Source organism: Fusarium sambucinum, chromosome III (genome assembly GCF_050947815.1).
Source record: "Fusarium sambucinum isolate potato_lamoka chromosome III, whole genome shotgun sequence".
Classification (NCBI taxonomy): domain Eukaryota; kingdom Fungi; phylum Ascomycota; class Sordariomycetes; order Hypocreales; family Nectriaceae; genus Fusarium; species Fusarium sambucinum.
In genome coordinates this window covers 2,155,315-2,181,909 of record NC_139292.1, presented here as the reverse complement: position 1 = coordinate 2,181,909, position 26,595 = coordinate 2,155,315, and the positions used below count along the sequence as shown (strand labels likewise).

At 48.4% G+C, this 26,595-nt stretch overlaps 8 protein-coding genes across 8 annotated transcripts; 3 read left to right on the top strand and 5 right to left on the bottom strand.

The window, feature by feature from the left end:
* Positions 1-3,133: 3,133 nt before the first annotated feature.
* Positions 3,134-5,953, bottom strand: FSST1_010912 (uncharacterized protein; the record flags this gene model as incomplete). Its single annotated transcript, XM_083233993.1, has 4 exons — positions 3,134-3,156; positions 3,205-4,459; positions 4,511-5,695; positions 5,903-5,953. The coding sequence occupies 4 exons, from the start codon at positions 5,951-5,953 to the stop codon at positions 3,134-3,136; spliced, it is 2,514 nt and encodes an 837-aa protein (XP_083080608.1).
* A 603-nt stretch (positions 5,954-6,556) lies between these two features.
* Positions 6,557-8,740, top strand: FSST1_010911 (coatomer subunit delta; the record flags this gene model as incomplete). The annotated part of the gene is made up of 7 exons (XM_083233990.1): positions 6,557-6,559; positions 6,616-7,059; positions 7,123-7,358; positions 7,409-8,213; positions 8,264-8,344; positions 8,465-8,580; positions 8,641-8,740. 7 exons carry the CDS (start codon positions 6,557-6,559, stop codon positions 8,738-8,740), a joined length of 1,785 nt encoding a protein of 594 aa, XP_083080607.1.
* A 124-nt stretch (positions 8,741-8,864) lies between these two features.
* FSST1_010910 (anaphase-promoting complex, cyclosome, subunit 4-domain-containing protein) lies at positions 8,865-11,479 on the top strand (the record flags this gene model as incomplete). The annotated part of the gene is made up of 7 exons (XM_083233989.1): positions 8,865-9,096; positions 9,147-9,459; positions 9,512-10,088; positions 10,141-10,851; positions 10,901-10,949; positions 11,007-11,156; positions 11,211-11,479. 7 exons carry the CDS (start codon positions 8,865-8,867, stop codon positions 11,477-11,479), a joined length of 2,301 nt encoding a protein of 766 aa, XP_083080606.1.
* Positions 11,480-11,650: 171 nt separating this feature from the next.
* Positions 11,651-12,953, bottom strand: FSST1_010909 (Gtr1/RagA G protein conserved region-domain-containing protein; the record flags this gene model as incomplete). The annotated part of the gene is made up of 3 exons (XM_083233988.1): positions 11,651-12,509; positions 12,568-12,669; positions 12,721-12,953. 3 exons carry the CDS (start codon positions 12,951-12,953, stop codon positions 11,651-11,653), a joined length of 1,194 nt encoding a protein of 397 aa, XP_083080605.1.
* Positions 12,954-14,359: 1,406 nt separating this feature from the next.
* On the bottom strand, positions 14,360-15,511 carry FSST1_010908 (Tautomerase/MIF superfamily; the record flags this gene model as incomplete). Its single annotated transcript, XM_083233987.1, has 3 exons — positions 14,360-14,605; positions 14,669-15,067; positions 15,125-15,511. 3 exons carry the CDS (start codon positions 15,509-15,511, stop codon positions 14,360-14,362), a joined length of 1,032 nt encoding a protein of 343 aa, XP_083080604.1.
* Positions 15,512-17,115: 1,604 nt separating this feature from the next.
* Positions 17,116-17,909, bottom strand: FSST1_010907 (uncharacterized protein; the record flags this gene model as incomplete). Its single annotated transcript, XM_083233986.1, has 2 exons — positions 17,116-17,463; positions 17,559-17,909. 2 exons carry the CDS (start codon positions 17,907-17,909, stop codon positions 17,116-17,118), a joined length of 699 nt encoding a protein of 232 aa, XP_083080603.1.
* Positions 17,910-22,264: 4,355 nt separating this feature from the next.
* On the top strand, positions 22,265-23,061 carry FSST1_010906 (2EXR domain-containing protein; the record flags this gene model as incomplete). Its single annotated transcript, XM_083233985.1, has 2 exons — positions 22,265-22,315; positions 22,384-23,061. 2 exons carry the CDS (start codon positions 22,265-22,267, stop codon positions 23,059-23,061), a joined length of 729 nt encoding a protein of 242 aa, XP_083080602.1.
* An 874-nt stretch (positions 23,062-23,935) lies between these two features.
* On the bottom strand, positions 23,936-26,338 carry FSST1_010905 (uncharacterized protein; the record flags this gene model as incomplete). The annotated part of the gene is made up of 1 exon (XM_083233984.1): positions 23,936-26,338. The coding sequence occupies one exon, from the start codon at positions 26,336-26,338 to the stop codon at positions 23,936-23,938; it is 2,403 nt and encodes an 800-aa protein (XP_083080601.1).
* Between the last annotated feature and the right edge of the window lie 257 nt (positions 26,339-26,595).

Genomic DNA, 26,595 nt, shown 5'->3' with positions numbered 1-26,595 from the left:
CGCGTAGCAATAACGAGTGTTGAGGCGACTGGGCTGATGCAAAGTAGGGACTCGAGTCTTATCGCAAACACATCAAAGAGCTGCGGTTAACTCGTCGTCAAGCGATGTGTCTTGTCGATGTTGGCGTGGACGCTTGCAGAGTGATTCGGCTATGGAGGGGGTACCGACGTATGCAACTCGCAAGCAGGCAATTTGCGATGACGGAAAAGGATCGGCCGAAAGTATGTTCGTCTCGTTGAATAGTTGTCGAAGTCGTGAGTGTCGAGAGTTGACAGGGTCGTGTCTTGTCAAACCAAGCAAGCAGGAGGTGAAAGGCTCGTAAGGCGCGACAAGACGAGACGATATTCGCAGATGGCAGGGGGGTTAGCAAGGTAAAAAGGGACAGCTTGGCTGGATTGCAAAAATGGAGAGGCTACTGCAGTGTGGATGAGACGAGTGAGATGGTACAGTGCAGCAGCTTAGGTTAGGTCTGGCTTTGTGTGGGAGACAAAGTTTGGGGAGGCCAGATCAGACCTGACGAGACCAGACAGGGGGGTTCAGTAAGCTGCAGGCGACGGGATGCTTGAACAAAACCAGAAGTGGAGAACCTAGACAAGTACATGAGTTGCAGTGAAACAACAGGTGTGGGACCAAGTACACCCAACCCAACCTCAAGCAGTCCGAGGTCAAGAGGTTTCAAAAGAGGGCGCCAATGGACCCATAGGCTCCCCCCTAGCGTCAGGTCCTTGTCCCTGGCGTTACAGTGCCTTCCTAGAAAACACTCTAAAGATGGAGTCGAAAAAACCTAAGCCCTGAAGGACTGGGTTTTACAGTTCCAGTGCATTACGTTTGCTCTTTTCCATTTCCCCCCCGCCGCATCTGACGACACTTCATTCCACGATCCATTTATTGGAAGAGAAACTACTAGACTAGATAAAACAATATGTTGGTAAAACTGTAGCGTTACGAAACCTGGCACAGACCCAGGTGTCAAAACGCAGCAATTGCTAATTGACTGACTGCCTGTGAAATTAAATCCGCTTACTTATGATGAGATGAAGTCTCAGGTTACCCTCATGATATGCACCTGCGCTGGCCTGAACAACGGATGTACGTAGACAGATACGGAGTAGGAACTCAATTTCTAGGGCCGGGGCTTGGACAGAAGACGATCAATGAAAGTGGTCTTTGTCCACCCCTGAGCTAACTCGACACATCACGCACAATAACAGTTACGTTACTACTGCGAACAAGCCAAGTACATGTTGTAGACAATGAAACCTTAGCACCTAGACCTCCTAATCCATATCATGCCATCAATGAATACCTTAGTAGATATATAAAAAAAAGTCATTTGTTGCTTCAACGTGGATCTTTCTCTATCCCGATTCCCCAACTCCATCTTAGCGCTCGCTTATTGTTGATTGATTCAAGGGGTTCAACATCTTCCTACTAAGGTATGTATCTACGGACAAAAAATGTAACTTCTCCCTCTTAGCTTGCTTGTAATCGACCTGCTCACTGCCACTCAGGTGCACTCGCCTCAAAGTAGGTTGTTAAACCCCTGGAACCTTTCCTTGCCTCCTGGCAGTCCCATTTTGTCCCGTTTGAACCATGCCCGAGTCCTCGTGTCCACGTCAGCAACCGCACTGCGTCGATAGATCAGTGAATTTTGGGGGTGGGTAGCAGAAGAATTGACCTCTTAGCTTTGGGCTACAAAAATAAATAGCCTAATAAGTATAGTCCAAGTAGCATAAAGTGTCCTACTAATTTAGTCTCTTATGTTTCTGGCAGCCAACTTTTCTGGTACCCTGATGACGGGGTACTTTTTTTTTAGCATCCGCAATCAGTAGTGCCTCGCTCAGCTCCGCTGTATGTACGGATAGGCCAGTCCGGGATACGGACAAGATGGATCGAGAACACCCCCTACAACGCCTCCCGCACGCCACATTAAAATTTCCCACATCTAAGCCTCACCTGTAGGTTACTTAAAACAAACGCTTACTTACATAGGCCCATTCCACACAATACCTTTGGAAACAATAAAACATGACTGACTGCTTCGAAAAATGGTATTGTTGCACCGCAAATATGATTCATTTTATCATTTTGGGCGGGTGAAATCGACGGGCCTAGCGCACAAACTTAATCAACCCTTAATGTACCCGATATCTTTAAACGGGGATCCATGACGTCCTTTAATGCTGGAGGGTTTGGCCTTTGCTTGAGGCGGTCGTTCTAGTTAATGCTCGACGGATGATTTGTTTCAAACCAGGGCTGTTTCTGATTCATAAAGTTCGTCTGCATGGTCAATCAATAGACTGCGTGTAGCTACAGCAAACAATATGAAGCAGATAAATTGACCAGCAACGTTGGAATGTGCCTGTGATAAAATTGGCGAGATTCTACTATGCATCGGATCGAGACAGCTATAAGGCCTACGAGATCCTGAACCAACTGTTCACTCAACAAAGCAACCTCCCGCGTGTGCTGGTAAGTTTGCATTGCTTTCTATAATAAGGCAATACCAACATCAAAATGTGCCTTCGCGTTGTCCCCGACTTCAGTATAGATCCCCATCACGAATGCTGTCCATCTTAATCGCCTGCAAAGCTTCAACTCCCAGCAACATCCGTAGCTTTGAGTTTGACCCCTAAAACGCCTCATTCCATCCCACGAGCCATATCATACAGAACTAATCCACCAGTTCTCTTACCGACTAAGGCATCGCAGTTCGTTCTAAACTATTAAGTTGGAAGGGGAAGGGGTATCGACACTTGTGTCATCGTAAACGGGTACGAAAACAAAAACAAAAACAAAGGCCATGTCGTCGATGGCCGAAACTCTGACCCTGTAGGCAGTGCCAGATCGTCCTATTGTGTTAGTCATCGCTATTCATTACTCACCTACGCTGAAGACACTCACATGGGCTTCATTGGCCCATGCTGAGTTGCTTGGAAACAACCGATTTCTTACCACCAGAAAAGTCGCTGCAACGGTAGGACTAGACAATGACCTCGGCCAAAAGATCCTTCTATCAATAGCCCAGGTCCTCACTGTGCGCCGAACTTCCGGCAGCTATTGCTTTTAGTTACGATGAGAGAGCGTCGGCCGACATTGGAGGATCATGGTAGTTAGTTTGGGGTAGAAGGTTTCAAGGACGGCGACGTTTGGCATCTACGCAAGTCAGTCAACGTCGATTTGTGGGAAATTGTTGCATCGTACCTTGCTCAACTTCCGCATCGTGTTCGTCGTCATCCCCACGGGATCGCTTACCAGCGGCAGAGGGTGTGGTTGGCTCTTGATCATCTGCCTCAGGCTCGTCCCTCCAATCGATTTCGTCCAGGTCGTTCTCTCCAGTGTTGACCCTAGTTGCCTCGGCTTCAGTAGAAACTTCGCCAAGGTCGATGTTGAAAAAAGCAGCCTCCTCCTCTTCCTGCAGCGTGGTAGTGGTGCTCGTGCCATTAGTCTGGGCGCTGGTGACTTCAGGTTTGCCGAAACCGTTTTCTTCGGCCTCTTCAATTTCTTCAATTTCTTCAATCTCTTCGGTAGCTTCGACAACCACATTGTCATTCACCTCATCATCATCATCCAGTTCGAAATTGGCGAATGGGTCGGCATCACTTTCAGCGTGCGCTAGATAAAATTCGTCAGTATCATTGAAGGAAAAAGTTGTGCTGAAGTCGGATATAGAGTGTGCATGTTTGTAGGGAAAGGAAATGAGGGTTAGCCTATCGGGCTGTTCGTGAACGAGCCCATCATTGGCCTTCAGGGATTGTCGGTATTCCCTTTCCTCTCGGTTATGCTTTTCAACATATCCCGAGACGCAAGGTTTACAAAGACAGAAGTCGGGGTAGTAGCAACAAATGAAACTGGTGGAGGGTGAGGTTGTTTTACCGTTTTGTTCGTGGTCTTCGCTCTCGATGGCCGCATTAGGTTCTTCGATGACTTCCAGTAGCGCCTCAGCATTAGTCGAAGCACTAGCTGGTGTTGCAACTTGGGTTTCAGTAGCAACTTCTTCGTTGTCTTGACTAGCAACTTTATGGCTGGTCACTTCTTGGACATCAAGAGTAGTAGCCTCAAGATTCGCATGTTCGTTTACTGGATATTCAGCATCGACTTCTGGCTCGTCCGCCTCATCGTGGTGATCGTTGCCGTTCTGTCCATCGCCGGCGTTTTCATCAACCGGGCTATCAAATTCGTCCAGCTCTTCATGAACACCGTCGATTGTCGCAGCTGTTTCAAGCATGCTCGTGTCAACTGTCATAGGAGTCTCGAAGAGGTGAATAACTTCGTCGAGACCCTTGCCTGCCGTAGCACTCTCGAAGAGGGATGCGAGGCGCTTCTCTGCGTTGGGTTTAGTAAAGAGATAAGTATACATGGTCCGTGAGCTGTCAGGATCTTGGTTCTTAACAAGAACATCAAAAATCTCAAGGACTTGGCGAAAAGTAACATCTGTCATGAGCTCGCCTTGGGTTGCCTGACACATCATGTTAGCAGGTTCTCAGCGGAAATTCAGCCTATGTCTCACCTCCGAAAGTTCGAGGCCGAGCTCGTCGACCTGGAGTACCAAGTCGTCGTCCGTGGCGATCTCGTTTTCCAGTTCGGTTCGGAGACCAGCCAGCAATTCCACAAGTGGCTGATCTAACACCGATGTGTCGGCAAAAAAGCTGTTGGTGGTGGTAGAAAACATGGGGAACTCGTCTCCCTTATACTGTACCGTGATAGCGGGGAAGTCGTCATTTGGCTTCACGTTCAAGTCCTCATCGGAGGCCGAAAGTTCTGCATGTTCGGTGTCGACCAACTGGTCTTCATTGTGTTCATCTTCTCCCACCTCATAACCGTCGTCTTCCGCGGCTTTGACCTCGTCAATGGTTTCGAGATCATGTCCTGTTCCTGGAACGACGACCTCTTCGTGGCTGATTGTATGTTCTTCGTAGAACTCTTGGTTGCTGTTGGAAGTATCTACCTGCGCATGGTCATCCACAGCCAAGTCCTCGGCTTCAACATTTTCAAGTGCGGCCCCGTCATGTTCGGCCGGCGTTTCCTGTGGATCCAGAGATTTGTCATGGTCGTCATGGCTGCTGGGGGCATGTCGCTCCTCCGGGAATTGCTCGACTGCGTCTTGTTCGGGTACAGGGGTGTTGTCGCCGGATTCCTGGGTTTTGTGGCTTGCAGCAGGATCGACTGCCTGCTCTTCCTCAGAATTTCTTGGCTGATTGGTCGTCTCGGTAGTCACATCCTGTTGAGGCTTGTCAAGTTCTGCGTCTTCTTCAAATTCGTAATCGATTTCATGTGTAGATGCGCGGTCATCCGGGATATCATCTTTCTGGGTGGCTGTTTCGTTCGAATCCACAGGGTTAATGTCGTATTCTTGCTCTTCCTCGTTGGACGACTGTGCTATAACAGCAGGTTCTTGCTTTTGAAGCTCAGGAGCCTCGCTCACTTCATAATCCACAGGTTCCAGACTATGTACTGTGTCATCGACGTCGTGAATGTCAAATTCGACGTCTTCGCCCACCATCCCGTTCGTCTCGTACGCGTGGTGGTCCACAACATCCTCATCTTCGTCCATCTCTCTATCCGCACCTTCGAGATTAACATCCAACTTCTCAAAGTCTTGATTCGAGTCTGCCATTTCGGTGTCAAAATCGATCATGTCGTCTTCGTTTCGGCCGTCCAAGCCCGACTTGGCCATATCGAAATCCATTTCGATCTCCGTCATGTTTTTTGGCGAGTGTTTGGGTGCCTCAAACACTTTCACTTAGGCAGGCAGGTTGAGATAAAGGACGAAAATTTGAGAAATGTAAAAAATAGTTCGCGATGCCACGAGAGATGCGCTGCGAAAGGAAATAAATTCGGAGTTCTCGAGGGGCGCAAGCTCTAGTATAGGTTGCAGACGCGGTAATGGGTTGTATCAAACAGTCAAAGACCAAGCCTGAATGGAAATGCAATTTAAGCTGGTATGCGACATTTGATTTAGTGAGTCAGATTCTGTGTGTGAGTGTAAAGTAGAAGAACGTTAACGCGTGACGTTCCCTAGATAAGCCGTGTTTTGGGTTGTGATTGCGCTGTTGAAAGAAAGAAATGAATGAATAGCAGATTGCGTCGACGTGAAAGGTGAAAATGGCAAACGGGCCAACCCAGACGAAGGTAACTTGATGCCACTAACCGTAGCAAGCGGGCAGGTAGCAATCTTAGGTGCCTAGGCCGGTACTAAAGGCAAATCGTTAGTGATTCAGCATGGAGGCTGTGGACCCCAGGCAGAAAGGCTGTAGAGGTGGAAGGCCACCTAGGGAGAGGCTGGCGCTTACCTTAATAAGACTAGCGTTGGGTAGGCGGGCAGGTGCATGGTACAGAGTAGCTTAGGTGCTCTTTATCAACCCCCTTCCATAACAGCTTCTTCCAGGTGGCCTGTACCTGGAGGGGAGGTACGTACCTCTACTGACTCCTGCACCTCCCACCGACCTGACTTGAATATTGGCCCGCTCTACCTACTAACATCCAGGGGACAAACATTCAACAACTTGCAAACTACATCGCAATCAACAAAAACAGCTTGAATTAGCCAGCCAAGATGGTGCGCAATATCTACAATCATCACACCTGCTTACATCACGTACTGATGCTACCTAGGTCGTCCTCGCGGCTTCGATTTGCACCCGTGGAGGGAAAGCTGTCCTCTCGAGACAGTTCCGAGAGATGCCACGATCGCGTATAGAAGCTCTCCTTGCCTCGTTCCCAAAACTCGCCGATAGCGGTACACAACACACCATCGTCGAACAAGACAACGTCCGATTCGTCTACCAACCCCTCGACGAGCTTTACATGGTCCTCATTACCAACCGCCAGTCGAATATCTTGCAGGACATCGACTCTCTGCATTTGTTTGCACAGGTGGTTTCCAGCACGTGCAAGAGCCTCGATGAGCGCGAGATCGTCAAGAATGCCTACGAACTGCTCAGTGCTTTTGATGAGCTAGTGACCCTCGGGTACCGCGAGAATCTGACCATCAGTCAAATCAAGACATTCCTTGACATGGAGAGTCATGAGGAACGCATCCAGGAGATTATTGCACGAGTAAGCAAGCTCCTTCTGGCCATTTGTGCCCCTCTTCACAGCCAAATACTTATAAATGCATAGAACAAAGAATTGGAGGCCACCGAGGAGCGAAAACGGAAGGCGAAGCAGCTCGAGATGCAGCGCAAGGATGCTGCTCGCAGTGGTCGTCCCGGTGCTATGGGCGGCATGGGCGGCGGTATGGGCAGCAGTGGAGGTATGCCCCGAAGCCCTTCTTATCCCTCATACAACCCTCCTTCGCAATCGAATACCAGCACATACGACTCATACGAGGCTGAGAAGAACAAGTCCTTTGGCAAGTAAGTATCATCAGTTTTCTATTGGATTACAAGCAACTAACATGTTCGAGACCCCTGGCCCCCAAAGCCAAAGGTATGCAATTGGGCAAGAAGTCCAAGACGACCGATATGTTTGAGCGAGTCAGAGGTGATATGGGTAGCGAGATCGACAACTCACCTCTTGTTACACCCGCACCTCAACAGCAAGCTGAAACACCAGAGCCCCGTGTCTCCTCGACCCTCGACCGCGATGCTATCCACGTCGCCATTTCAGAGACTATTTCGGCCAAGCTATCTCGAGAGGGTGCTGTCAACTCACTAGCTATCAGCGGTGATCTCGTCCTGAGAATCTCGGACCCCAGCCTGACAAAGATCAAGCTTGGTCTCCAAGCTGTTGCGTCTCACGGAGTCCAGTTCCGCACTCATCCTAACGTTGACCGAAATTTGTTCAACGGCTCCAAGATCATCCAGATGAGCAACACTGCTCGCGGATTCCCAATCAACAATGCAGTCGGTGTACTACGATGGAGAGCCTCTCCCAAGGTCGACGATCCCAGCGCATGCCCGATTACATTCACTGTCTGGATTAACAAAGATGGAGACAAGTACAACATCACAGTTGAATACGAATTGACAGGTGGTGACGCTTTGAATGATGTCAGCGTCGTGATTCCTTATGCGGGCAGCGAGCCTGTTGTTTCTAGCTTTGACGCTACTTACGATGTTTCTGGAGACACAATTGAGTGGTCCATTGGTAACGTTGATGACGAGAACCCTAACGGTTCGTTTGAATTTGAGGCAGAGTCAGGTGATGAGAACGATTTCTTCCCAATGACTGTCCGATTCAACAAGAGTACACCATACATTGATGTTGATGTAAGTTCCTATACCGAATGCATGTTACGATCTTGCTAACCGTTTCAAAGGTCAACACCGCGTCTCTTCTGGAAGAGGATGAGGAAGTGACATTCTCCAAAGAAATCAAGTCTCATGCAGATAACTTCTTGGTAGAATAGATGGATATCAAAATTCGTCCGATTTCGAAACAACTTTCTGAGCAAATTTACTCCATAAAAGAAAAGGGATATATGTATTTGAGTAGAGCTGGGAATAGACATTAGTAGCAGTGTCTTGACAGTCTAGAACCTAATGGCGCAACGACAATTGATGTTTATGTGTTTGGGTTAAATGATCAGGAGCCGCTCTTACAATCACCAAAATCAGTATTGATAACAACAGAGACGTAATAAAAACAAAAATTAATAGGCTCGGACTACCGACGCTTCATCATCTATTTGTCGAGACCGAAACTGCGTGTCTGGGTGTATGGTGCGAATTATTTTCAGACGCACGGTGCTATCACTAATTCCTTCTCTTGGACCATCTCATCTCACAGTAGGTAAGTAGCTGCAACTTACACATCAGCACCACGCTCGCCCACCATAAAAGCCATAAATTCATTGCGCATGTGATGGTTCTTTTGGTTTGATAGGATACTCGTGTGCTGCGCCAAGAATAGAGGGAGTTATGGCGCAGCAAAATCAGCTATCGCTCCTCAGCGTGACAGAGCTTCAAGATAGGGCACCTGATGGTTGCCCTGTGAGCTGTCCAACCCTCGATCTCTCTGCAACTTGGGACGCAGCAGACAGAAATCTCCTCGTGTACAGGCCTCCTGGGCAAATCGTCTCCAAGATTCACCAACTTGGTGCACCGGGCCAGAAAGCGCCGGACGCCCAAGCAGTGACTTGGAGATCTGATGGTTAGTGAGAAAAGTCACAATGTCCAAAATACTACTTACACAGTTTTTAGGCCAATTCCTTGCTGTTGGATGGAGTGATGGCTTTGTTCGGTTGATGGGACTCGAAAACAACAAGGCTGCCCATCATCTCAAAGTTGGAGATCCGTCCGGGAACAAGATCACGCATATTGGATGGGCAAACAGTAGCATTGCCGACAACAGTTCGAATGTGGTCAACCAGGCTCTGGAGAACAACTTGGGAGATGGGTTGGCGCCTGATGGAAATAGCCTCCCGTTAGATCTCCCACGCGAATTGACGTTTCTCGAGGTCGACACGGCATTGCCCAAGATCAGCCCTCTCCCGAACAGTAGTACTGGCTCAGGGTATGTCTGTAACGAGTTTGATCAAAGTTGACATACTAATAAATCCGGATAGAGAAGACGCGTTAGTGTTCACATTACGCACTGGTATAGAATTTCTCTTCCAGCCCCCAAAGCCGGAGGAGTATGACCAGGTCAGCGTCATGATTGTCGGGACGAGCGATGGGCAGATTCAGATCAGTATTTACGACTCCTTCATCATCGGGAATTTCGAGTGCTCCAGGATTGCCCCTTCATCAAGCTCACAACTGATCCTTCATGCCTCGCACCCGAATGTATCGACTCATGCGTTGCTTTTTGCAGACAAAGCAGATGGACCAACAGACGTACATTTGGTGTCTATAGACATGCCTTTCATACACTCTTCCCCTATCAATCTCTCTCTTCTTGCTTCCAAGTTGACTACACTTCAGAAGCTATTAAGATATCTCAAGCAATCGCAGCTTCATATGCAGGTCGAATGGCGAAATACGCGGGAACTACCTACAAGGTTTCTTCAAAGCATTGAAGGTGATCTCGAAAACCTTGAAACTGGCCCTCGAACTGTCGTTTCAGCTCTATATCACTTAGCGGTAACAGGTCACGCCTATGAGCCTGTACGTGAGTGGCTTGTGGAGAGCCTAGCAGAACGAGTAAGTGTAAACAGCTTCGAAACACAAGAGCGATCGATGGCTAACTACCCAGGGACACAAGCGATGGGATAAAGCAGTAGTCTCTGGGCTAGAGGGTCTTCGAAACTTGGTCCACGAGAACTATCTCCCGGCTCTAGATCGCTGTGCAATCATCCTGAGCAGGTTGCGAGGCCTAGCTCAATACCACCACACCCGAGATGATATTGGTTTTTCACTTAACCAGATTAATCGTTTGATGGATATTGTTCAGTGCCTTCAGCTCGTTGGGCACAAAATTTTGATCAACGTTATGGATGAGCTGGAGAACTTCATGGCATTCTCTACTTGGCTTCGCTTCCAGATCGACCGACTCGCTTCTTCTAGCTCTATGAGTGAGGAACTGACCGAGAAGGAGGCAACTATGGATGTGGGGAAAGTCCTGACATATATCGAACATTATCTTACCGACAGCCCTCTCAAGATATTCTTCGATGAGGTGCGAAACGAAGAATACGAACAAACTTGTGAGCAAATAGAAAGTGGCTCAAGTCTTCTTCACATTCTTGATCAGCAGTTGATGAAGTGCGAGAACGGCCAGCCCGGCTTGCAAGCACTATCTCGTGTCGAATTCCTGGTTTCGTATGTAACAAACCAGGCAAATCGCACTTTCAGTGGTATTGCAGAGGCAAAGAAGCGCAGCGTCCGACTTGGAACCCCGATCCGACTTTCGATCGGTGGTCCCATATCACACATGGATATGAGGATGAATAGAACGAAGAACCAGGTATTTCTCTTCGTCGTGGGGACCTAATACTTGCTAACTGCTCTACTAGAAAACGAGTGTTATAGCTGCTCTGGCAACCAAGGAGACCAAGAATGAAGGTAGCCTAATCTGACCATATATCCTCTAGAAAGATGCAAGGTGTTAACCTAGTGCAGTCCAAACCTTCCATGTTGGAATCGACATTACCAATGGCATTAGCACCAACAGATCCCCAGCGAGCTGTCGCATTGACCTTGGGGCACGTACTCTCATCGCATTCAAATTTCTTAACGACGAAACACTTGTTATTATGTGCAACGATCAAGGTAAGCTTGTGGTAATGCCTTGCCCCTGGGTAAAATACTGATCGCGCTTGTCAGATAATACGCCGCAAGTAATTTGCGCACCTATCCAACCAGACAAGCTTTCATATAGTGACTATGATCCCGACAAACCCAACAAGATATCTTGTGTATCCGTTGACGGTTTCACGGCATATTCTTTCCCTGAGAACTCAATAACCAGACCTTTACGTCTGGAAGTCAACGACAGGAATAGTGTAAGGGGTGAAATGCCTGCTCGAGTCTGTGTGCTGGAGAGCAACCGCACCACGCTCAAGACGTTTGCATTTCCCAGCACACGGTTTTAACCTTCCACTCCTAATTCGTGCATATCGCGTGGGAAATGGTTACCAAGGGCAAAAACGGCATACATCATAGAGGCCACAAAGAACTAGCGTTGGCACATACGCTAGTATAAATAATTTGCACGATAGAATAGAAACATGTAGATTCCCCGTTCCCGCATGAGGATTCCCGATTTACTGCCTAGGCTTAGTGATATTAAAGAACTCAGTCAGTCCTTCAACAACAGCCTCAACGTTCATGTTGACCAAAGGCATGCTGTCGTACGAGTCCTCCTTCATGATAGCAACAAGAGCCAAGTAACGATCTACCTCACGCAACATGATGGGCTTGTTGCCGTCGTGAAGGACAAGACAGCTCTCTGCAGTATTGCAGCCAATCTGTTTGTCTATAGGCGTACTCCATGGCTCCCCCTCAAGACGGCGACGCCCCTCGTCACTGCGTTGCCACGTCCCATACACTTCAGTGATGTCTATGATGACGTCGATGTAGTCGCTACAAATCTCGTAGCTGGCCATATCGGCGGTAGCACTGTCGGTCGCGATGTAGATCTTTGTTAAGACATCAAAAAGGTACGCTTTTTCGAAGCGACAGGTACGGCACAGGTTTGTGAGCATAGACTCGAGCGTTCCAAGGCGAGGGATGAGCTTCTGAATGACTTTGCTGAAGGCCTCGAAAATAGAGTGGTTGTAGATAGAGGTGAGGTGGAAAGTGACAGGCGCATTCTCAAATCCATGGTCTGACAACTCGTCCTGGATACGAATGGTTATGTCACGCTGGATATCCAGCTTGTAGTCGTCTGATAGACCGTCGACCTTGTGAATAAAGACTTCGATGTTGATGTTGGGGTAGGTTCGCTGCAGGAAGAGGATTGTGGTGTTGAGACGCATGACTGCCTCCAGATAATCATCTTGGGCGTCAATGACCCAGATGAGAGCGCCAATTTCACTAAATATGGCTTCAATATCAAATCCAGGGTTCTCGAATACGTCGATTTGACCAGGAAAGTCCCAGACTTGGAAGTCCATGAATGATCTATGGATTGGGTTAGCCTGTATGAAGATAGACAGCTAAGATAGCTAGCGATACGCACGCCATGGAATCCTTCTGAATTCGAGCAGTTGATTCGAGGAACAAAGTCTCGTTGGGAGGTAGCTTGTGGAAGACTACACTTGAGATGGAAGATTTTCCACTCCTATGACCATAGGTTAGCAACCATGCAGTTTATCACCAGGATTCAGTTTACCTTCGCTGACCCATCAGTAATAGACGCGGTTTCCCTTTTGGAGGCACAACGGCAGGGTTGGGCCCGGGGGCTGCTGGTTTTTGCGCATCGTTCTTGGACGCTGGAGCTCCGCTGAGTGACTGTTCAAAAAGACGTTGAAGATTTAGCTGGGCTGGACTTGTTCCGCTGGCCGATGTATCATCTGCCTCATCAAAGGAGCGTGAGAAATTATGGACTGGGGGGCTGAGAGACATTTTGTGAATGGAAGTGGCCAGTGACGGGGGTGGTTTGGTGTTGAGGAGGAGAGTGCTCTGTGTAAATGTAAAAAGCAACGCGGGCTCTGCTCGTTTCACTTGATACTGAGCAGATGAACGGTTGTGCCTTAAGTTTTAAGTGAGTACAGCCGTGGCTTTCAACTCCTTTTATCCTGCCCTGCCTTTAGATCTGCTCCATCAGGTGCTGCCAGCTGGCGGGTATTTCATGTCACTGCCCGTCGGTGGCCTTTCATACCAATGGCACCGGCAGCTTCTCGACATCAACACGGAGCCAACAATAACAGCCGATTAACTTGTTTTGTTGCATAAATCATTGCCGCATGAGCGAGTGAGGGGGCAGAAGGTTCCAGCCTGCAATTTAAAAAGGATTAAAGTGTCGGGTTTCTTTGAGCCATGCGCCCATGCCTTAACCATATCTCATGGGCCGGCGTGGCTCGTATGAAGCCTCGCATCGTATAAGAGACGCGCATCCTCTCACTTGAGGTGACACAGACTCATCTACAGAGCGGTCCAGTCAAGCGAGCGACGGTCGAATCAGGACATGCCTTGAAGCATGTTGTCTGTATTTCTGTGGCCAGCGCCACTGCCGAGCGCATGTTCCCTATGCTTGGTGACATATTTCGGGAGCTGACAGGTCAGAGAGAGGACCCTTGGAGATACAAATGATGTGACGGCATTGTAGATGTCGTGTTGCGTTGGTGGCACGAGGGGTCAAGCGCACACTTGGGCGCTGGGACAGGAAAACACGCGTCAAGCAGGAGAGTTCATAGTCTTACCTCCATATTTGTTTATAGATTCCAGGTACTTTTTTGATACTGCAAGACCGGAACAATATCACTTTCTATGTCCGCCTAAAGTCTCCGTTGGACGAGGCTGAGGCTGAGAGTCAAATTGTTGGCTGGTGAGCAACTCAAGTCGACACTTATAAAAGTTTGACTGCACTCGTGTTTGACTGGTGATTGTTTGTTCAGGGCGTTAAATAATAGAACGAATCATTGCTCTTTAATGCGTTGTTGATATACACTCGGTCTGTTGTCGAAATGGTGGATGACTTGGAATGATTGATCTTGGTTGTTGATTAGTTATTCGGGAGTGGCTGGTGATGGGAGCTTTGACATCCACCCGCCTATTGGACCGCCCAAGTCACAGCGCTGAAACTAACAATCTAACTCCCTGCAGCCCGCTAAACAGGTATCTAGAGATCCCTTTACAGGGCATGTACCAAATTTGTGTAGGTTCCATGGATACCATTAGTTCATTGTAGATTACCCTATACTGAATATACACTATCGCCGTCTACGTTTCATTGTTCAGCTGCTATGACAAACAACTCCTTCCTTACATACTAACAGATATGTATACATTTGCAAATAATATTACAGATTTCAGTTTCTAGTTTCGGGTTCCCTATCCGCCATCCGACTCGAGGATCTCGGAAACAGAGCTTGAATAAAACTTTTCCTGCGCTTCACCACCTTTGTTTCGTCCTTCCCAGCATGTGTTTCGCCCTGAACTACGGGCTTGCTGTCTAAGGGACTACTCGTAGACACTCTTGTAGTTATATCGTTCTGTTGTGGAGCGGTATCTGTTAATATCGATGTGGCTGCTTTGCTCTTCGTTTCCCGAAAGGCCTAATCCAAAGTGTTCAGAATTGGATTCTTTGGGTCGGAAGATATCCCAAGGGACTTGCTTACCTTGCTAGATCTTCGTCTCGGGGCTCTGATAGACCCTCGACGTTCATTCACTGTTTGCACACGGTCTTTCGCATCTAATATCTCCCCAGCGATAGTGTTGCCTTTCCACCCGGCGCAGTCCTCGGCAACAGGAACAAATCTGAGATAACCTCTGGAAGGAGGAATACCAAGGGCTTGTTCCATGTGCCGCTGCAATAGAGCAATATTGCGCTTGTTCGCTGCAGGCTGCATATCTCGATCGAGCGCCTCGATCTTCATGATATAAGACGGATCACAGCTCCCGCCAAATTGGATGCAGATGCCATGCTGAAGGGTCGTTACAATACATGATGCAGGGCGATTGTAGCGTATAGAAAGGTACTCTGACAGCTCGGTGATGAACGTGAACTCGTCTTCAATCTTGTGACTAACAGTCAGACAAACATTTTTCCATGAATAACGACACGGATCACTTACAATGACATTGGTTTTGATCTCTGCCACTACAGCAGACACACATCGTACTCGATCACCTACCTCGTCACTCTGCTTCAATAAAACTGGTTCATCTGAGACTTCGCTTCGTCTTCCGGAGAGGATGGACAACGAGTACTTTCTTGTCACTTTGTTGGCATCTCCAGAAACCAGCTGTTCAACATCTCTCGACAGTCGCTGATCACTCTCCAGGACTGGGTCCAGACTTGGCTTGCTCAGTCTAGGCTTGATTCTTCGTTCACCTAGAACTAGCCTGGGTGGTGGTGTAGGGCTTGATGGCTCCTGCTTCTGCCTTGGCTTCGAGTTGGGAGGTCGGGGAGGAATGTTGCTGGGGATATAAGGTATGGTCATTACTGGTGATAGGTGCATTGCGGCAACGAGCTAACCCTCAGATGAGGAAGTGGTTCACAGAGGAGAGTATGGTGATCAGAAGCAAGTCAAAGTTATCATGTACCGGCTGTAGAAGGGTTGAGTATTTGTTGCATGTAAACCTCTCGTGTCCCCCGATACTGTGTAGGAACGCACGATTGGTACATGTTTTACTGTCATTCAATATTATCCAAGCAAAGGTAATATTGTGGAAATACCTGTGTAACGTTCTGCGACTAGACACATACATGCTCTATTGCAGTCTTTAGATACGAATGCCATCAACTACGTATGTATGTAAACGCCGTATGAAACATGTTGGATGGTAGCTGTTGAAGTTCTAGGAATTTCGTTGCCTCCAATGCAGATAGTACATGCAGTTTTCGAGGAATTGAAAAATAATGAGGCTGGGAAACAGAAGCAGAATCAGCCAAATGACCCTCTAGTTCCTCGAATTGTACTACAATACATGCAGGCTTCCCTTTGTTGCGCTTATATGTGAAACGCATGTGATACACAATCATTGTGCACAGAGCTACGGATTTTTGTCAATGGAACATGATCCTTCCTCTCTTTGTTCCACAATACTAGACAAGCATCCCTCTCTTCATCTCGTCGGGCAAGTAAGCGAAGATGCATTGCGGCCTTGCTGACTAGCTCTGCAGGATGCTATTGTAACTGTAACTCGAATGTTATTCTTGACATGGTTGTATCAGCGCCCAACAGGGATGGCTCTTGGCGGACGATGGCCTGTTCATATTCGATCTCCAGACCGTGCCTTGGGCTGTTAAGTATCGGGTAGTGGTGATCCACGATATGAGAAGGCTCCCAAAGGAAATAGCACGGCACCGGGGTAGTCTACTTGCTGTAGCATTCGCGAAATGGTTGCCCTGATAAATAATTGTCTGTCTGTACTAATTGATTGGTTGATTGATTATCACCTGTGCTTGTTCGTATGCATTGATCGCATCTAGGTAGTTTACAGAATGCGATGTAACCCATTGTGTTACGAACCATTGAACTTACTTTGGTGTCTTACAGAGAGAAGTATCACACGCAGGAGACTGCACCAATAATGATTGACAGCCCTAATCCGACAAGTTGGAACGTCGAGAGAGCTGCAGGCATAACGCCATAGATGCAAGGAGTGAGAAGCAATCCAGACTGCCGGAATGTTATCTCTGCAATGCCTCAATCAAATCATCAATCTGACACTGCGCTAGGCATGGCCGAACTACTGGGTTCTGGGTCTTGTTCTGTCTCGGCGTAGGAATAGAAGACGGTGGGCACAGTAAAAAAACAACAACAAAGTGCCAGTTATTATTATGTGTTGTCAAAAAGAAATGACCTATCGTATTTAGCTCCATCAAACTTCTGCTGGGTCCATGTTTCTGCAGCTTCAGCTCCGGTTTTCCGTTCCAATTCTTTGGGTAACGGGAGAGAATCCATAGGCGTGAACTTCCATGATACTAGATAGTTACTAGCACATCATTCCGGCCAATCTCTGGGTGGTCCCCAGGTCTATCCATGCCATGATCTGAGCGGCTGAGTCCACGCGAGCCCAAGCCCGAGGGCTTGGTAACTTTTGCTCCGGACCGTCAAACTCAGGACAAGGCAGGGCTTCCCGCTTTACGTCCAGACCCATGCGAGGTCATGCTGAAGCGTTTCTCCAGAACGAATTGATATGCCGCCAATCCTAGAATGATAACCTCTACAGGGACTAACATGACAGCGAGCCCAACGCTGGCCTTGCTCTGCTTGCATAGCGTGCCAAAATGGGGCTGCACGGTCATGGTCACATCCTTCCAACGACAAGTCCAGCTCTGTAGAGAATCGTTGGTGGTTGATGCGTTAACTCCATAAAAGAAGGACATGGAAATGATGGCAGCGATCAATGCGATAGCTGGGGGTGTAAATTTGACGATAGTTTTAACAGCAGCATTTCCGCAGGCCTGTTAACATTATAACCGTTAGTTCCACAGTCTAAGAAAAAAGCAAAAACAAAGAGATACTGTGTTTGCTGGAAGGACTGGAGGGGGTTCCTTACAGTCGGAATCTTGCCAGCAATCAGCGAAACAAGATTGGCTACAACAACCAGGGCACTGCCTACTACGAGAGCGATACTGGGACCCATGTCAAAGTTGGAAGGCCATAGTTGCAAGAACCAATCCTCTGGGACGTAGGTGGCATGATAGACAGCGATGGTATCTGCCGACAGCCCGAGGATCGTCAGGCCAGCCGCAAGAGCAAGGACTGTAAGGCCCAGCCTGGCACTGTCGATCAGGCGATAGAGGCGAAAGCTGGGTTCGGTGCGGACTGACTCAACGTCTGTCTCAAAGTTGGAGGCCGAGATCTCGGTCTTGGTGCCGATAGACATGTTTGTGGTAGTGGGCTCCATATTGAAGATGTGGATGATATATCGAGATTGACACAGGGAAAGGACGAGGAACTAGATTGAACAGAAACAAACCCCAAGACCGGCTGGAGAAAGGAACGAAATATGGTATATAGAAAGGAAAAGAGAAAAAACACAACCACACAAGGAAGATGAGGAAATAGAAGTTAATTCAGATTCATATCATGGGGATTTCTCGCGTAGATATAACAAAGATCAATAAACAAGATATGATATAGGCTTAATTCTAAGCGACGAACGCCATCACGACAATAGCGGAAAAAGACCAATGATAGACGGCAAATCCGATTAATGTGATGAGTTTGAAGCGCCCATGCGAGAATTGCAGCATAAACGCGCTGGTTACTTTCTTTAAACACTGCAACCCATACCTACTGTGAGACATTCAAGAGAAACGCTGTATTTCGATTGGCTGGAACTCCTACACCAAAAGTATTGAGTATGTCACCTTGAGCGCTTACAAGAGGCATTGGCCAATCAGAGGCTCCCAATCTCCCCAAGATGGTTGCTATCAACATCTATTTTAGTCCATATCAAACCCTTGGTGTGAGCGCTTATGTATATTGAAGATTAGGGGGACCAAGAGGTTGCAGGAACGGCCAGCCAGTGATTATAATTGAGCATTAGGACAACTGTAGAGTTGAATCTGTTGTATCAAGACATTTGTCAAGTCACATGCGTCGTCACCTGATTATCGACAGCCACAAACGGACGCCACATTTCTTGACAGCCGACTAGACTAGAATTCTTAATTAATAACCTTAGCCTCGACCATAATGTGGACCCCGAAATTATTCGGCCTAGACTTGGCATCACTCCGAAAGACAAAAGATGAATCAAAGCAACGCAACGCCCTTTTCAGCTCTGCGGATACTGCTCCAGCCTACGCAAAACAAAGCAGGGGGGCCAACAGTCTACGAGTCTACAGACCCTAACGGTTGTTCGGTCTGTGACACATCCGAGATGAGGCTGGATAGATTGCTTTTGCTCATCTATCGAGACTGCATGATAAATGATATATTCAGGATTGCCTACTGCACCGTACCTGCAGTGAATGATGACATGAATACCGGGCACATTGATGCGGCCTGACAGTTGTCTTCTTACAGGGACTTGCGGCACAGTATCTGCAACTGCAAGGATCGAGTAATTAAAACAGAATCAATCGGAGACGAGGATCCTATTCTAGAATACCTATTCACATGACGACATGAAGATTATGGTTCCACGATTGCCATACCGATGAACACAACCAACGGCTTCGGCCAACGGCTGGTTCGATGTGATTACCATGCCTTTGTCGAGCTTGAGTCCTTGACGTTGGCACCCAAGACGCTTCAAACCTTGGGAACTCGGACACAACGTTAGTCAGGAGTTTTTCTTTACAGTGACTAAATAAGTGACCAGAAGCTCACAGTACCAACATGGCGTCTCTCTGTCTCTCTCTCTGGGCTGTAAGGCGTTGCGGATGATCGACAGTAGCGTTCTCGCCGGTTACGGTTAGAGCAACTGCACCAACAATGCCCCGTAATAGACGAGTCAATCAGAATGATCGCGCAGGGGGTGAGTCTGACATTAATCCCTAACGTTCAGTAATCGAAAATACACCACCCATGGCATTTACAAGCCCCCCCTCGCAAACCTACATGTCAAATCCTGCATTGAACCTAACAGAATATGGATAGCTGAGACAAGATACGGAGACCGGCATTGTGTATTTTCCCTAACAACAAACAGCCTGACACCGATATGAAATACAACGCCGTATTCCCATTGGTAGATTCAAGGATACAATCGGACGTCCGACTTACTTGCAAGACCTGATCCTTGTCTTTTAGACATCAAAGACTACGAAATGTAGATCTGGCATAGCTAAATTACTCAAAGATCAATGTCTATCTCCAAAAGCTTTACCTTGTTAGTCCAAAGTCAGCTGAATGACAGGCAGCCAAGGATTGCTAATTACGGGTGTGAGCAATACATACATAATTCTGCCCTCAGCAACGGACATGACAGCTCACAAGGAAGCACCGTGAAAACATACCTAATGCAAGATTTATGTTCTGCAGACTGCAGCTGCCTAGCTTGAACTGTTTCTGGGTAGAGCTGCATTCAAGAAATTTGACGACTGAGAGCCTATCAACGACTGTCAAGAGAATAAAGTTATTGCTACTTACTCGCAGCTGAGCAGGTGTGAGCCCTGTGCTGTGACCAGCTGGGCTCTACTGCACCCGACCTCAGAGCCTGACAAATACCCTTCCTTGGCCCTTGCGGCGGGAACCACGAACGGCATGCGGATAGACTATACACAACCGTCACTTGGACGGCTAACTATGTCCCACACCGGGGAGAGCGACGAGGACGAGAACAGGCAAAAGGCGCTACTCATAAATCGACACCCCATAGAGGGGTGTGTTGCCTGTACGTTTGTCAAAAAAGGAAACAAGAGATTAATGTGATGAACATACGGATCGGAATAGAGTTATGTTATATGAGACATGCAATGTGTTTTCACATTAGGGTAAGGGAGCCATCGTCAGTATCGTTGTACGATGTAGCTTTGTTGGTTGGACCTGTGAAGCTCCGGATCAACGGCCCTCCACACAAGTCAAAAAAGGGCATTTGACCAATTCAGCCAATAAAAGAAAAGTGTGGATTCTGGAAACCATGACATGACCCATGTCACTCCAGAACAGATGACAAGTCTTGTCCTGGGCCCTGGCATTGTCGACCAGATGGAAATGCTCCGGAGGCAATGAGGCGTTGTGATTGGACAATTCACCTGTTCATGTTTCCCATGTAGGGCTTGATCCCTGACCCTGACCTTGAGCCAAGTACGAACAAGAAACGATATCTTTGAGAGGGATGAGCGTTTTCGGAAGACCAGAAGATTAAACAATCCTGGTCAGGTGTCTGCTTTTCGAAGCTCTTTACAGCCTACTCTAAAAAGTCTATTCCCTTCCCTTCTCGCTGGCGGCTTATGCGAGACACGGGAACGGGGTCAACGCATGCATTGCGTTGGCAAAGCGGATAACATTGGAGTTGCAGCAGTCAACATGTTCTGTGGCGGCTTTGAACGCGGCATGAACAGGCTAGTACGAGATGGTGGAAGAAACCATTCTTCATCTAACCATGGACGACCCACTGAGACTTCCCATACAGGGAGGATGGGTTAGAACCTGGGAGACCATCAGCTTGATGGAGTAAAGGTCAACCTTTTTGTTCTCTAGGCTTAACTGCGTATGGTAACCCTTGAGAGTGACACCCCCGTCTCTGTTGCTCCGGACCCGAGAATTCGGTTCTGCCCGTGATGTACCTGTTCTCATGAGTTGAGGTGGTGTCAGGTTTTATGCTTTTTTCTCGCTCTCAATGGTAGAGGGGAGGATCGGTATTGGTTCATGAAACACGTGCACTTTGGACGTTTCCAGCCTGTCAAATGCGTCTTTATTACTTCCACGCATCATCTTTCTTTCGTTTGTAAGGCCGGGTCGAGGTACTAACAAGACTCTGAGCGTCAAGCACAGACTAACAATACTCTGTAAGTATCTCCCAACAACTTAGACGCAAGCCTGTACTGTTTCTGTGGCTTATGGGGCTGGATCCGTCCGTCCCTTTTTTTTTGTTTTACTAACTGAGGACCCACCCATTGGCTCAAGGACCAAAGGATGCTCTTGGGCTTGAGCCTTTGCCGACGGTTACTACGTAGTATGGATAACAAAAGAGGAGGGAGCCAGAGTAGTCCAGTGCAATTCAATTTAATGTTTGATGCCGAGCCTCGACTTAGAATGTGGCTTTAGCTTGCTTGTACGGGGAATGAACAGGGGTAGGTATGGATACAAGCATGGGCAAGGACATGGATCCTGTAAGGGTATGTATTACTGTGCGGTTTTAGTGTGGAGGTCCCTGAGGATGGAGATGGATATGGATATGGGCATGGACCTGGCTGGACCTGAACATGGACCTGGACATGGAGATGGGGGTGCGAGATGAGAAACACTCCCTTCCGAGTCCCTCTATCGTCATTCATCCTCTCATTGTTTGGTTCGGTCGGTCCTCTTTGAGTTGATTATATTAGTATCCTTTCCCTGCCCCTCAAATGTGACTTGTGCTATCCTGACCTTTCGATTCTGTCTTTATCCTGGAACCAGAGCCATCTTTAAACTCTCTTTCATGCCACTTTATTCCACTGCAGAACAAACCACTTGCTTTACTCGGAACCCAACTTCACAATACCTGTTGTTCCTGAAGCCATTGACGGTTACAAACTTGATCAACGTTTCGCAATAACTATCATTTCAGAATCCAATTACACGATCAACAGCAATTCAACCTCAGCCATGGCTGCTCCATCAATGGCTGACCCGCAATCGCCAGACACATGCGCCTTTGTAAGTCAAACCCCCCATTCTCTTTTCCCTTCTATCAAGGCAAGAAGCTCATGTACTCTTCTCCCCAGCGAAACTTTTGCAAACTTCCTACAGAACTGCGACTCAAGATTTGGAACTACAATCTCCCTCCCACGCGCCTCGTCCCGATTCAGTACGGCTCTTCATGGCCCGGCAGCTCAGATTCTCCCTCGTGGACTGGATGTACTTCACCAGCGACCATTCCCACCAACCTCCACGCCTGCAGCGAGTCGCGCAGTGAAGCCCTCAAGTACTACGGTCTTGGCTTTGGCTTCGCTCGTGGTCCTGGTCAAGTCTTCCTCGACCCAGACCGTGATATCCTCTACTTTGGCCCTCGCGATGGTTACATGGCCGCAGACTCTCAATTCCAAACAATCATGTCCATGTGCGACCCAGAGGAACTCGCTCTTGTTCGCCGTCTCGCAATTAATGATGCTCTATTCTGGGTCGACGACTCCTACCGCTCCATGACTGCAGCCAGTCTGACCGTTGAGCTGCTCCGACGCATCCAGGCCCGCATGCCTGGTCTCGAAGAGATTATTTTTGTTCCTCGCTCAGAGGAGTCGCGGGGCTCGGAAAGCTACGTAGAGCCCAGCATGGTTTACATGCGCATGGCCCACCAGATTCGGACTGCCCTTGCGACTTTGTGTGAGCAAACACCCGGCTGGACACCACCATGCTGGAGCATTCTACCACTCAGCGCTTTCCAAAGTGTTGGCGCTGCTTAAACGCACATTCATTTTTGCTTCTAAGCGATCAAGGCCATGGCGTACAACATCATTGCCATTGAGAACATACGACTCGCTCCCTGGAATAATAGAGCGCGAAATCGTTGCACAACCCACGCTTTCCAACACCGAAAGCAGAAACGCCGAGTCTCAACATCGGCACATACCCCCTAAACGCCACTTCCGCCCGTCGTTGGACTGGGTGAGATTATTTATATGAAGCCATTTTGGGCTGTTGAACAGTCGTTTTACATACCTATGCCAGGACGGCATTGCATTTGCTTTTAGGCGAAGATTGTGACTGCACTTACTCTTATACCCACCATTTTGTCATTTTTCCTTCGCCCCTGGGGATATTATTTTTAAGCGGGGAAAACAGTACCGCAAAATATTATCATATTGTCTGCATCTTGGAAGATATTATTTGTTCTTTCTATTTCTTGTCCTTGGGGTTTCTAGGTTACAACAGGTCTGTTGCAAAGGGTTGGTGTCACGTAAAGAGGTAGGAGTGGGCATGGGGAAACTCCCCGTCATTACTTGAGAAATCTTTTGCCAAAGAAGCCGTCTTTTCGACCTGCCTTGATCATGTATGCTGATATGTGCCATGTGTGTACAACTCCTAGACAATGAGATATGAGGCTACCAACGCCTATTCACCAATGCATGCATAACATATATTGTAATTTTCCCCCTTCACGTATCGTATCACTCATTCATTCGTTCGACATGGGCGCACTGCCTCCACCCAGCCACATCTGCAGTGCTTCGCAAGCACTCAGATCCGGTGGCGGCGGCAGCTCTTTTCGGTGCGGTATCGTGTTGCGGAGTGACCGCATGGCACCATGCAGTGTCACGTCGACTCAGCCAGAACCCGTCACTTACTTGGCTTCTTTGCTTCGTCACCGCCGACTCCCATGCCGATGCCCTTCCGGCGACCCCTGACCACTGCTTCGAGTGCCTTGCCCATAGCCGGGAGATCGCCGAGCATGGTGATATGGCCGCGTTCGGTGCAAACCCGGCCACCACGGGCAATAGAATAACCTTCCGGAAGCATAGCCTCTTTCGCTAATACGACACCATCTCCTGGTCGAAATAGAAGATCGTCGTAGGCGTCGGAACAACAAATTCCTTCCCGGCTAGTAACCTGGGCAGCATACACTGTGGGAATACTCTTGCTATAGAGCACGGCATGAGGGGGGTAGGCATTGGCTTCTTGGTGCTCGGGCGAGTGGACGAGTTCGGATCGAAATTTGCGTGTCGCTGCAAGAGTTCGACTGAGGTAGTCCAAGTAACGTTTGCGTTCCAAGTCTGATGGCTTCTTTTCCTCCACTTTGGCGCCGCTCCCGTTGAGCTGTGGTGCCATAGGGTTGTGATCTTGCGCAACTGCCGTTGGCGAAGGCGGGCCTTTCTCGCTTCTGCTCTCGGCACGAGATCTTAGCGAACTCGGAAAAAAGGACGAGAAAGACGAGGATTGCGGGCGGTTATGAGGCGGCAAAGTAGGCTGCATACACGGGCTTAGATGCCACCTGATCCATTCGTAGGGATCGTAGAAATCGATAGGATACTCCTCTCCCGTATTCTTATCTACAAAACAGAATCCGTCCTCTGGAAGGAAAACAAAAGACGTTCGCATGCTGAAGTTGACGCTTGCAGTGAGAAGCTTCTCATTCAAGAGCACTACATCGCCATGACGTAGTGGATTCAAGATGTTAACACAACGCTGTGGCGTGCCGCAGTACAGAACCCCTGAGAATAGATCGGGTCTCTGGTTGACAGCATGGCGTGTAATGATGCCTCCCAAGCTGTGAGAGATGACAAGAGCTCCACGAGAGCCAGATGGTGTCCCGGGCTGATTTGAAGGTAACTTTTGCAGGTATTCCTGCAACTTGCGAGATAAAAGACGAGGACTCAATCTCCAATCGTAACCGTAGTCCCAGATTTGTAGCTTACCCGATTTGGCGTTGTCACAAGAGCGGAGCTTCTTGATCAACTTTCGAGAGACGTCGACGGGACCGATGTGTTTTAACATGCCATCAGGTTTGATGGTCTCTTCCATACGCTCCTCGTCTTCATCCTCTAACCCGACCTCCAAGTTGACTTTGCGCATATTGAGCCCGAGTTTCACGGGTGCCCAAACCTGATGATGAGGTGGCTCGGCGGATCGTAAGACTGAGCCACGGTAGCCACCCATGATCACCAAGTCGCCAGTCAAAGATTCCAGAACCCGGTCCAGGACAGTCGATCCATCTTGCGAGTCGATGTCAAGACCTTTCGGAACCTGGCTATGGCTCGGTGGCGTGTCAGGAGTGTTGGATGTACCGAGAGAAATCGTTGATTTTCGAGCTTGACTGTAAAGTTTAGGGAGACTGGGCATCTTGAAGTTTGGCACATCAGGAAGGCTGTCCTTGAGGGCCATGAACCGAATGTTGACCATCTCACGGACGTCCTGGAAACGCTCGTCATCACCAAGAGAAGACGTGCGAGACAGACTGTGATATAGACGAGTGTCGTCTGATGTGACTCGCCTGAGAGCCTTTGGTCGCACAGGGGGAGATGATGTGCTTGGTTCCTGAAGGTTCGAAGCGGGCCTTCGAATTTGTTGTGATGATGGCTGAGCGATACCGAGAGCGTTAGACGGGATTCGAGGAGAATGCTGGCGGGTTACTGGGGATGAGTGACTTGGGGCGGCCGGATGGTTTGCACTCGATTTATCCTGAGAACTTGAGAAGAACGAGTTTGACATGGAAGGTAAAAGATGTGTAGGCGGACTAAGAGACGGCAACGCTCTCTGGAGTCTCCTCAATGCCTCCTGTCCCGCCGACTTGGATCGATTCCTAGCTGGTGCTAATGCGTTGCCCAGAATACTTCCAGACGGTCTGCTTGTATGACCCTTGGTCGCTGGTGGCTTCGGTCGAGCTTGCCACGGGGAAGGCAAGTCATGTTGAGGTGGCTCAGGCGATGTGGTCACGGGGAATCTGGTTGAAGCAGGAAACTGTGGTATCCGAGGTGACGTCTCTGGTGAAGACGAGAGATCAGGACTTGTGTCACCAGCTCTATCTGTGGGCACACCAAAGAAACCAGCCCGACTCTTGTCCAATGCCAGCGCCTTCTCAATGGCGGGTGTGTTTTGTGAGGTCAAATGTCTAGCAGCTTCACTCAAAGCGGGTTGCAAGATTGCCTCGGCCTCGTCTTGGTTACAGATGATGGAATCTTCATCTTCTTGTAAGTCCGTGCTTTGAATACGCGGTAAAGGCTCAGTCGATGGATTTGTAGCCATGGTTCACAGAGTCGAGCTCGATCAGTAGGTTAGACAGGTAAGTAACAGTCGAAACATCAATCTGGTACAACGTGATGACAAAAATAGGATTGAAGTTGAATGGTGGTTTGCATGAAAGGTCCGAGACGTTATGTTGAACCAGGAGGTTGAACAGAGACAGGATCCGTACAATATAGGAATATGCTGTTCAAGGAAGATGAACCGAATGATTGTCAGACATGGCAGTGAAGTAGTTCTTATTTGTTCCTCGGCACAAA